General features: G+C 41.6%; 1 protein-coding gene across 1 annotated transcript; it reads left to right on the forward strand.

The window, feature by feature from the left end:
* Positions 1–7,608: 7,608 nt before the first annotated feature.
* LOC115754287 (transcription termination factor MTERF8, chloroplastic-like) lies at positions 7,609–9,127 on the forward strand (the record flags this gene model as incomplete). Its single annotated transcript, XM_048281827.1, is given in 3 exon segments — positions 7,609–7,651; positions 7,745–7,807; positions 7,810–9,127. Coding segments are annotated over 3 exon segments (1,323 nt in total), but the record flags the coding sequence as incomplete, so codon positions are not given.
* Positions 9,128–12,462: the final 3,335 nt, after the last annotated feature.

Genomic DNA, 12,462 nt, shown 5'->3' on the forward strand with positions numbered 1-12,462 from the left:
GGTGTTGATTTATTCAGATGTCCTAATAACTAGTCACATTATCACATAGCAGATAGTCAATCATATGCAAGCTTACCCTCTAGGCCACACATAATGCGATATAGACTCGACTCAACAGTCAAATCAACCAAACCAATTCAATCCATTGGCAAATTATCACAGCATTTGCATGGACAGGACACTATACGTAGTCCATTTATTATCAGCAACGACCCATAGGTCCATTACACTAGTCGGTTGGTGCTCTTTTGGGAGGACGAAACATCGTCCCTTACTTCCGACAACGGCTTCTGATAGTCCATATGACTACGCTCGACCAACCAGAAGACAATGATTGTTGACACGGCACGGAGCTAATAGGAATCCTTAACGGGCTTCGGCCCTTCACAAGCTACGATCAGCAAACGAACAGCCATAAGACAATGATCGATACGCATCCAGCAACCGGAAGACAATGATTGCCGGGATCGACCAACCGTAAGACAATGATTGTCGGAGTTATCCAATTATGTGATCACTCAAGTACTTCGACATCCAGCCGGTTCATTTCTTTGAATTAGGTCGAACGCTCATACCCGCATGTTCAAATACTTCGCCCAAGGCCGTTTTCGTGCAAAATCATGCAATTTAATCTCATACGTGGTTACATGAATGCACAATTTTATCGATTGACAAATCAAGCAATTTGGGGCAATTAACCTCTAATTGGACCCCCACGGTAATCAACAGTCAAATCCGGTATTCACATCCAATAATCCAATAATCGATTAATCAATTGTAGCCAGTTGATTATTAATTCCAATTTTAAATTCCATTGATAGCCAATCGCGCATTTGTCTCTGACTTGTCGCTCGCTCGCGACCAACCAACGCAATTAATCAAATCAATCAATACTACTCCCCAATTAGCCACAGACGACCTAGATAATCGACTAATCTTAACTAATTACGGTCATTTAACCTAAACCACATTTCTATTTAGGCCGACCGTAATTAATCTACATAAACACTCTAATTAGCTAATTAAACTAATTTTGAACACAATTAGCGTCCTAACTAACAGTTATGGGCTAACTCACAATTAAAATTAGCTCGGATAGTCTCGATTTGGGCGGTGACGACTTCAACTTGGCCCGGCCCAACGATGACTAACTGCGACTCGCGGCCCAAACCGAGCTTCGGGCTCCAATTTGGTCAAGGATGGTCCGAAAGACTTGGCGATACCTCGGGATAGCGGCATGAGGCTTGGGGCGGTCGGCGGTGAACAGGGGGGCACAGGATAGGGGCGCAGCTGGAGCGAGGGAAAACAGACTATTTTAGGGGGTTTCGAGTGGTTCAAGGTCGGGGGAATGGGTGGCCATCGTCGGGGGGTGTTTGGGGAAGTTACAAGTGGCGGCGACAGCACCGGAGGATGGCCGGAGGCTGCCATGTAGCGGCGGAAAGAACCGCGGCACAGAAACAGGGCAGCTTCGGGCAGAATAGGAGAGGCTGGCCGGGGTGGTTCTTAGGCTCTATGGGTGGCGGTTGGCCTTCGACGGCTTCGTGGGACGTCAAGGGGTCGAGGGCGATGGCTTGGGGTGGTCGGTGAGGGTCGGGCGTGGCTCGGTCGCGGCGGAGGATGGCGGAACAGCAGCTCGGTGAAATGGGGGATGGCGGCGTTGGGGTTGGTTACGGGGCTGATCGGCGGCTCCGAGGCGACGCTTAGCGATGGGATGGCATCCGGGGTTCGAGAGGGATGTGGCGTGATGGTGGGTGGTGGTCGAAAGTGACCTCGGCGGCTGGTGCAAGGTGAGCATCTTTCGAGGTTCAAAACAGGGCATGGACGTCTTCGGGTTTGCTCCGGCGTTCTGCGGCCAACGATGATGGTGAGGCGGCGATGTCATGGTGGTAGTAGGACCACGGTGTGGTAGTGGTGTCACTTGGGGCTGGTGTCACACAAAGAACACCGGAGGAAGGAGGAGGAGAGGCTCGGTGTGTAGGGGGGAGGGAGTCACACGATGAACAGGGGAAGGGCAGGTGAGAGAGAGAGAGAGAGAGAGAGAGAGGGTGTTGACCAGATTTGACTAGTTGACTGGTGGTTGGGGGCATTAATGGCAAGTGGGACCCACAGGATATTTTAAATATCTTGTCTTTTAGTGCATTATTGGAGGGCAAATTGGTAATTTGATAAATCGGGACCGAACGGATTTTTGGCTCAACCGATTGGGAATAAAATTTGGATTTTCACGAACTAGGTTCGGTCCCGAAAAAAGGCTTAGGCGCGAGGATTAAAAATCTTAAGTCGCGGTGACTACGATTTTCGAGACCTAATCTAAACCGAATGATATTTCGGGAATCGTCCAAAAATTCGTCACTTAAGCCATTGCGATCCGAAATTTTATACCAAGCGGAATTCAATAATAATTCTTTTTATTGAACTCGGTCTCTGTACAGAGGGTCTAATTTTCGGGACGTCACACAAAGTCTTAGAGATGCTTGAAGGAGACATTGGTAATATTCAAATGCCTCCTAAACCGCTTATTTACCCACCGGATGAGCCGGTTGACGATGACAAAGTTGAGATGGAACTAGAAACATTATCAACTTCATCAAGCGCTCCCACAATTTCTGCTAGGATTCCCTTTGGAGATAGCAATGATGTTTAGGGGGCTAAAGAACACTAGAAGTGTTAAAACTTGTGTATGACGCTCACTTTAGTGCCAAAACTTTCAAAACGATCACTTAAGTGCCAACTTTTTTTAAAAAAACGATTACTTCGGTGCCAACTTTAATTTCAGCTGACGTGGTTTACCGGAAATCCGACACATGCTTTTTTTTTTTATTAATATTTGAGCCGACGTGGCTCGGTAGAGTTGACACTAAAGTGATCATTTTGTAAAAAAATTGGCACTAAAATGATTGTTTTTAAAAAAAGTTGGCACTTAAGTGATCGTTTTAAAAGTTTTGGCACTGAAGTGATCGTTTTTCAAAAATTTTAGCACTTAAGTGATTGTTTTGAAAATTTTAGCATTGAAGTGAGCGCCGTACACAAGTTTTGGCACTTGTAGTGTACTTAAGCCATGTTTAGGATATCTTTCACAGTTTGATTGCAAGTGTTGAGGTAGTTTGGCTTGCCAGTGATTAGATTTTGTCTCCTTCTAGCTCCTAAGTAACTGTTGTGTTATTGTACTTCATATGTAGTTTCACTGTCTTGCATTTTCCTTCGAAAGACAAACAAATTGGTAAGAGAACAAGGACTAAAACGGTGGGGCAAGTGGACGGACATTGAGAATTTTCCTCCCACAATATGCAATTTTTGGTAATGCCAATTAAAATGCTAGTTATAACCCGCGATCTTGCTTCTTGACGTGCTGCTACCGGCATATGGTTTCTCGGGATCAAGAACTGCTAATTTTGAATTGTGACTTCAATTGCAGACGTCCGCTTTACAAAGTAGACACCAACTGTCTACTCGATAGACAACTTTCACCGAAATGGGAAAAAAGAAGGTCCTAGATAAAATAATTTCATGAAGTTTATATTTGAAAGAATTCATATTCCGTCCTAAAAATAACGTGCAATTACTATCGACTTCCCTAAATTAGAAACGCATCTTGATCATTAAAAAGACAACATTGGTTCACTGTATCAATCCACCGGAATAGAAGTGGAGATGAAAAGAGATGTCACTAGTTTGAAGTGATTGCACCAATTGCACGCACTAATCTCCAATCCACATCAATGGCTATTTGGGGTTGCTTTTGTCTTCAATAATTCCAGAAGCATGTCTCCCTCGTGATTCTGGCTAAGAGCCATATCCCCTTGTCTGCCCCCGTCCATCATTAGGGTTTCAATAGAGAAGATGTGGAGTCTATATTATCCGATGAATGGAAACGCATCGTTTATGGAGGAATCTGGCACCATCACCCATTATGACATGGGCATGTTTTGATAGGACGCTTCCCCAATAACGCGATGGATAAACACGACCTGTATCGCCGAAGAAAGTATCTACCTTGTGCTTCCTCCTCCCATCACAGGATATTTCTTTTGTGTAAATTGATGAAGGAGGTTTCGATCGACTTATCAATGATCCCACTTTGTCAAAGTAACTCGACCAACTTGATGAAATCAAGCCATCGGAATGCCAAATGTATTTTGACGGTCTCAAGTTTAGATTAGACATAACTTAAATCTCGTCTAATTGAAAAGGCACAACGATGTCTCCACTAACTAAAAATTTAGGGTGCATTAATCCTTAGATCGTTTTTACCACTGGAGAACACTACATATTGTCGGAGTATCGACCGTCTTCACTAATGGACATCTGTCCCTGCACCTTGCCAATCGTCACCGAAAGTCACGATCTATCAACCACGACTTGACAACTTATGAAGGGGAACACCTATATAAGATGAAACACTCACAGAGGTGAGGGGTTTAAGCGGATCTTACTCCTCTTGCGCAATGGAGATCCTCAATTTTCTCTCGTACCGGCCTTAATCTGAATTCTGTGATGCAGATTGATTCGGTGATTCTTAATTTTTTTCATTCTTTTTTTTTTTGGGTCAAACCAAACGCTGATTATTTAGTTGTGGATCAACAGTTTGGTGACGTTTGTGGAGGGTCTCCAAAAGGGACGTTGGCCCCTCACCATGGCTGGGCAGCAGCGGCATTGAACCTGCCATGAGAGCATCTTCCCCTAGGCTTTATGAGTTCCAGGTGATTGCCTTTTTCCTGGTGAGATTCTGGCTCCGACTTACTTAGGAGAAGATTCAAAGTCATTTGTTTCATCCTTAAACTCCTGAAGCCATTATGAAGTATCGATATATACGTGTGAGTTGTGCTAGAGAAGTCAAGAATTGATGTGGTATTGAGGAGTTAATATATCTTAGTTGGCCCATAACATATTGGCTTAAGTTTTTGAGTACAGATGGGTCCATCTGTATATGTTGACGGGCTCGGACTTGGGCTCCCACTTAGCGATCTGCCCGGGTGAGGTATCGAACTTCTACTGCTTGCTCCCAACACGAAGTTTGAAGCAATTGGTCGATACCCAGTTGAATGAAATGGCCGAGTATTCTCCACTTCAATGTTAAAGCAACAGGAAACGTGGCTGATCCCTGTATCTGTATAACTGTTGACGACAAAGGAATCCCCATTGAAACGTAGCAATGTTTCTTTGGTTGCTCTCACATTTTTCTGTTCTTAGACCTGAAATCTTGAAAAACGTGACGTGACACTGTAAATAATCTTGTCAATGAGCAAAGGCATCAAGACCTTGTTGCCCCTTGTTTAAATCAGGATAGATTTCCTAGTTATTGAACATGAATGGCCAGAATCAGTGAGTTAATTAATTGATCAGGAAAATTATTTCACAAATAGAAACCACAACACATACTTAACTGAGATTTAGTTCTCTTCGGTTGGTTCTTTGATTAAATTACATCACTTCCATAAATGTTATGACTAGAATTACCTCAAAGTACATATCCATCATTAATAAAAAAAAATGAGGATTAATTATCATCAAGACTTTAACCAAAAAAAAAAAAAAAAATTATCATCAAGAGATCTGCAAAGGCGGGGACTTATGCATGATAGGTGCCATTGGCAACTTTGTTCTTTCTCCAAAGCAACTTGACTTCGATTAGGCTTTCGGAATGGCAAATTGCAAGACACCTCGAGAGTCAAGATGGAGTAGCCATACTGCTTTCAATGGTGGAATATAACCATCGCAAGTTAAGAAATGCTCCGTGAGATTGCAGTGATCATTGAGGTATGAAAACTAATCATAGTCAGGTCCGGACATCGATATTCTAGTGCCTGGCCTTAGTCTATTGTGTTTCTTGAGTATTATCCTATGTTTGGTAACCCTTCATTGCATTTCTACATCCTGCAAATAAATGTCATTGGAGAAGAAATAAGAACAAATTCTAGTGCATGCTAACATGGTTTCACGATGCTGCGTCGAGACTGATGTACTATGTTGTGACATGGAGAAAGACTAATATTCTGATATAAGTTGTAAAAATGATGAGGAGCACACCCAGTCCACGCATGAAGTAGCAGTTTGATAAGATACAACCGGTGATTAGTTCAATTTGGTATCATCCTGTGTGTTCTGCCCGGAAGCATCTGATTCTTATCAGTTGTCTGAAAAAGCAGGACTAGCATTTGACTGCTCTGGACTGTATGGTACTCTTCGTCTTAGCAAGGAAGACAATCCTGACATAGAGGAAGGAAATGGAAACGTTGCTAACAATTATTCTTGTAGGGAAGCTACTGACATAGTTGGGCATCTCTGATAGACACCGACTTGTAAAGTATATCAGTTCTCCGCTAGAACGCGACGCAAGAAAATATTTCTGAAAATTAGAGGTGGATCTTTCCCTCAAAAGATCTTATCCTTTTTGCTCTTTGAACTTATTAATATAAAAGCGCCTTAGAAAGTTTAATTTCAGTCATAGATATGAGACTTCTCACTTTGGGGACTAAAGATCTCTGTAATTCCTGAGTCGTTTACATCATATCCACCAAGTTCTAGTTGTGCTGTGAGATCTGTTTGAGATGTCTTAACAATTTGAAACTGATCATTATCATGGAAGAGGATCCAGGAGCAGGAAGAGATTCATGGCAAAACATCCTCAAGATTTGAGGTCATGTGGCACAGATTGCTCCCCCATCATCTTGAACTTCTTCCATCGCAATTATGTAAACACGGGTTCGAATTCTAGGCAAGATCTCTTTGTTTTGCAACTTATATTGAGCAAGCTACGGTGCTAGATATGAAGTATCTCTGCTTATTCTTTAACTCTGCAACAGTTTTCTGCACTGCGGACAAACCGGTTCTCCCTGGATTTTCGCGGTACAATTCTAGTGATTAGGAGATTATTTCTTTTCAAGTGCTCGCTTAAGAGAGTTTGACTGGTGATGGTAACTCCTGGTCACGCAGATTCTAACGCAAATTCCATTGTGTCAGTCACGCATTGGCTCTGGAAAAGAACAGTCACCGTCCCAAGGCAATAGGACATGAGATGCGTGAACATGAGAAACATCCAGAGGCTACAAAACAATTTATGTACAGATCATGTCCACTCTTTTCTTTGTTGGGGGTTTTGTCGAATCAAAGGATGTCTGCAATTATTTGCATCATCATGTGCTTTCACGGAATTGCATTGTTTCTTTGATACTTGCTAGTTCTTGCAGGCGAAAACTTGAATGGAGCGAGGTCGCTTGTTGAATAAATCCACTGATTCGTTCTTTTGGGTATAAATAAATGTTGAGATTGGAAAAAAAATTTCACCTTTTCATCTGCAATGATTTCTTATGTGTTTTCGATACACGGACAGTCTAAAATCACGATATAATAATATGCTGAAATATATTCGAACAGTCTAAAATCTCTAAAGATGAAGAGCCACATCAACATGTTGTTCATGTCCTCATCACCACTCACCACAAAGTTGTCTCCTCAAAATCAATCGAACTAAAGAGCTGATTGTCGTTCTTCCCCTGTTGCAATCAAACAAGGAGGCCCTTTATTTGGCTCCAAAGCAACATCTAATGAACGAAAGAGAGAGCAAAACTAAAAAGCAAAGAAAAGGAGAAGGTGAGAGATCATTAACAATGCCGCTGTGTCAACCCATCACCTAATATCGAGTTCGAACTGGGTGAGTGACTCTCAGAGACAAGTTATCAAACAGTTCACGTCCTTGAACGCAAATTATCTCATGGAACTCCTTGTTAAAGTTTTGCCTTTTCAGGGGCGTTCTATGTGTTCTTTCAAGAACTCGGGCTCAACGAGAAAGAGACGGAATCTCTCATGACCATGGACCGGATTTGAGGCTGAAATCTATCCGATCGTTGCGGGCTCGTGCCGCCTCTTTGAAGTCTGTGGGAATCGGTGGCCTTGAGCTCTGCCATTTGGTTGCGAAATGCACTTCTGTGTTGGCAGCAGATGAAATTGATTCCTTTATACTCTTCGTCCGCGACAACTTAGATGGAAAGGTTGACCCGGCACAGCTCAAGCATCTGTTCTTTATGTCAACAGAGCCGCGGTCCTTAATAGGATTCGATGAAAAGGTTAATTTGCTGATTGACGGTGGGATTCCTAGAGAAAAGATCGTTCATGTTCTCAACAATGTGAATTTGACGAAGGCTTTGTGCTTTAGGCCGTTTGAAGAAATTGAAAGGCTCGTTCATTTCTTGAGCCGCTATGGTGGGGTTGAGGTGATTGTGAGGCATCCCCCCATTCTTAACTTTGATATGGATGGCCAGTTGATTCCGAGAGTGGAGTTTCTCCTAGAACTTAGCGGAGGAGACGAGGACGCCACCGGGGCAGTGTTGCTCAAACTGCCTACCTTTTTGAAATACCGCGTGGAACACGTGGAAAGCCATGTAGAGTTGTTGAGGTCATTTGCGGGATTAGATGATCAAGAAATATTCAGGATCATTCTCGTGTTTCCTAACATTGTTAGTGCAAGTAGGGAGAGGAAATTGCGTCCCAGAATTCGTTTTCTCAAAGAATGTGGACTGGACTCTAGTGAGATTTTCAAGTTCTTGACAAAAGCCCCTTTGTTTTTGGGTCTATCTTTTGAGGGGAACAGTGTCTATAAGCTTGGTTTTTTGGTGAAAATTGGTCACAAGTACAGAACCAAGGAATTTGCTGTTGCAATAGGCGCTGTGACTAGGACAAGTTGTGAGAATATGCAGAAGGTGATTGAGCTCTTCTTGAGTTACGGGTTTTCCTGTGAAGACGTGCTTCTCATGAGTAAGAAGCATCCTCAGATACTTCAATATAATCCTGATTCTCTGGAGGAGAAAGTGGAATATTTGGTAGGGGAGATGGGACGCGACCTTGAGGAGCTATTGGATTTCCCTGCATTCCTGGGTTATAAACTGGATAGGAGAATTAAGCATAGATATGAGGTGAAGAAGAAGATTATAGGTGAAGGAATGTCGATCAACAAGCTGCTGAGTGTTTCTTTCGAGAGATTTGGAAAGAAGAAGCTAAAAGAGCTGGTGCACAAAGCCCAAAAATTGTAGGATTGCTAAATTTCATCCGCAGAAGTTCATGGCCAAATTGATGGAAATTGTGCTGAGTTTCTCAAAGCTTTATGAATTCAAGGTTTTTGCTTTTTCAATCAGGTGAAATTCTAGCTGTGACTTCCTTAGGTGAAGATAGATTCCTATCCAGACAACCTGTATAACATTTACGATGAAATTATATTTGTCATGTAAATTCTCCATTCTACATCACTATCGGTCCTTGCATCGAGGGGTCGTACTCTTAAAACACATCATCCATTCGGAACTTGTATGCTCTGCCCAGTCCAACGGCATCGGAAGTCAGGGATTTTTGCACCGTCCGCAGTTGGACGTGGGTATCGCAGGATCTCGTGCCTCCTAAGCTGATTAATAGTGCCTCCTACAACTACGAGCTAATCCATAGCATGATAGCCTTTGGATTTGTTCTCAAGTACTCTAGTCCAACAGCTTGGGATTTGTTCTATCGCTACTTTGGTTTCTATCGCCACTTTGATTTCCTTAACTACTTTGACTCCGATAGACCGCTTATGTATGGCATCGGCGGACGTGTGGTTTGTCGATCCAACTCCAAGTACTCCAAGGGCATTAAGTACTGGTCGGCAATAAAATATTACGGTAATTTTGCATGATTCTGTATACTCTTTCACTCGCTACTTTCTCTTCAAAACTTGAAAATGAAAGGAACATCTACTGTCCAAGGAACTCATGACAAATACACATGATAGTGTATCTATTGGAGGAAGAAAATTACTCATAAAAAAATGGATGCTTTATCAGTTAGGGGAAAGGAAGCTTATTATTCCACTTGTGTTATTCTTTTGCACAAGATTCAACTTATGCAAAGTAGCTTGCTATTTACTCTGTTTCCCGTGAGTTTTGTTTTGCATACTCTATTCCTTCAATTCCTTTTCACACCATTCATTCCTTCCGCAGGTACCCTCGATTATATTGCAATTTGGACTGCTGCAGATTTTATAGTACTACTAGGTAAGCTGCAATGATTCGCTTTTACGATGATTATAAAGATATGTTCTAACCTATCGAAATTTTCTCTAGTGCTTTTTTGTGCAGCGAAATTCATAATCGGGACACCATTTGTCACGATATTTCTAATCTACAAGTACAGGAGAAGGCACTTAGCAATGGACAAGAACGTCGAAGAATTCCTGCAGGCTCAAAACAACTTTTTGTCCATAATATACTCATACTCGAATATCAAGAAGATCACTGGAAATTTTAAGCACAAACTAGGTGAAGAAGGGTATGGTTTTGTGTACAGAGGAACGTTCAGAAGTGGAAACGAAGTGGCCATCAAGATTTTAAAGTAGTCCAAGGTGCATGGCCAAGATTTTATTAGTGAAGTGGCTACTATTGGAAGAATTCACCATGTCAATGTAGTGCAACTCATCTGCTTTTGCTTTGAAGCCTCGAAACAAGTTCTCGTGTATGATCTCATGACACATGGATCTTTGGATAAGCATATTTTTGCTAAGGAAGGTGATAAGTTTTTTGATTACAGGAAACTATATGAGATTGTTCTTGGGGTGGTGAGGGGGATCGAATACTTACATCGAGGGTGTAACATGCAAATACTACATTTTGATATGAAGCCTCACAACATTCTCTTAGATAGGAATTTCAATCCAAAAGTTTCTGACTTTGGACTCGCAAAGCTTTCCCCCACTGATCATAACATAGTTTCGCTAACTGCTGCAAGAGGAACCTTGGGATATGCGGCGCCTGAGTTGTTCTACAAAAATATTGGCGGCGTATCTTATAAAGCGGACATCTATAGCTTTGGGATGTTGCTGATGAAATGGCAGGAAGAATATAAAAGCAAATGCAGAACACTCAAGCCAAATTTATTTTCCATTGTGGGTGTATGACCAAGTCAGTGAAGGAAAAAAATGTTGAAATGGAAGGACTTGTAGAAGAGGAAAGGAAGGTGAAAAACAAAAAAGATGATAATAGTTGCACTTTGGTATATACAATTAAACCCTGACTATCGGCCTCCAATGAGCAAAGTCCTAGAAATGCTTGAAGGAGATATTGGTAAACTTTAAATGCCTCCAAAGCCGCTTATTTACCCACTGGGTGTGCTAGAGAACAGTGACAAAGCTGATATGGAACTGGAGACATTCTCAACTTTATCAAGCGTTTCGATAATTTCCACTAGTTTTCATTTTGGAGATACTAATGATGTATAGAGAACCATGCATGGTTTGATTGAAAAAGCTTTGTGTATTTGTTATATGTTTTGCACAATCTTGTATTATCTTGGGAGGGATTTGAGCTAGTTTAGCCCGACTGTGATTTCTTTCGAGATTGTCTTCTTCTAGCTCTTAGGTTACTGTTATGTCATTGTATTTCATATAGTTTTACTCTCTTGCCTCCTCCTTCAAAAGAATGAACAAATGGGTAAGAGAGCAAGACTAAAATGGAGGGGGAAGATGGCGGCATTGAGAGATTTTCCTCCCTCATTATGTGATTTAGGGTAAAGTTCACATATTTTACTCTAACGATTTCTGGATAATTTTTTACTATAGATAATAGAATAGAGTTGATAACTCTTCAAATATCCTAAACATTTCTTTTTCACTTCGAATCAAATTTAAGGAATCCTTAACCATCAGAGTCCATCAATTTTTAATTTACATGGATTCAATTCGTTTCAATATTTGCATCGATTCATAAGACGGCTTTCACATCATCTTGAAAAGAAGAAAATCCATCAAAACCGTAAGTGTCTCCGAAAATATGAAGTAACTTGCTCTAAAAATAATTCTCCAAAGAAATTTGGAGCGACGTGGTACAGCTAACTATATGGGTGGTCAATTGTGATGTTCTCTTTCCCAGAAGGAGATGGCGATGATGTTGTGTTCTACTTGCTGCTCATGTAACGTTGTTGACTTGATTGATATTTGTTTTATCGATTGATGCATGGTTTTTAATAGATGGCTCAAGTCTTCGTATTCAAAATCCATCTCTTTCGCCACCATTACACACACATCCCATCCTTTCCTTGTTGACCCTCCACCACATATGAAGCCCCTTATTTCAATTGCTTACAGGCTGAGAGGGACATGATTTTTCCTCTCAATTACACACCAATGTATCTTGAATCTCTGGTTTTCTTGGTGTGCTACTAGGGTCACGTACATGTAATGCCCAGAATGAACCGTCGTGTCCTCAGGATCCCACATGATAAAGTAATGGGATCAACTTGAGGATCATGCCATCGGGAAGCTGAACGCACTTGATGGAACTAAACCTAGATTAGACATCACTTCAATCTCATCTAATTGGCAGCCACAATGGTGCCTCCACTAACTAAATGGTCTAGCGTGCATTGATCTTAGATTGGTTTTACCACTTTAGATTGTAATGTCACTACATATTGTGATAGTGTCAAGTATTTTCAATTGTGGGCATT

The sequence above is a fragment of the Rhodamnia argentea genome, chromosome 7, assembly GCF_020921035.1.
Source record: "Rhodamnia argentea isolate NSW1041297 chromosome 7, ASM2092103v1, whole genome shotgun sequence".
Lineage (NCBI taxonomy): Eukaryota > Viridiplantae > Streptophyta > Magnoliopsida > Myrtales > Myrtaceae > Rhodamnia > Rhodamnia argentea.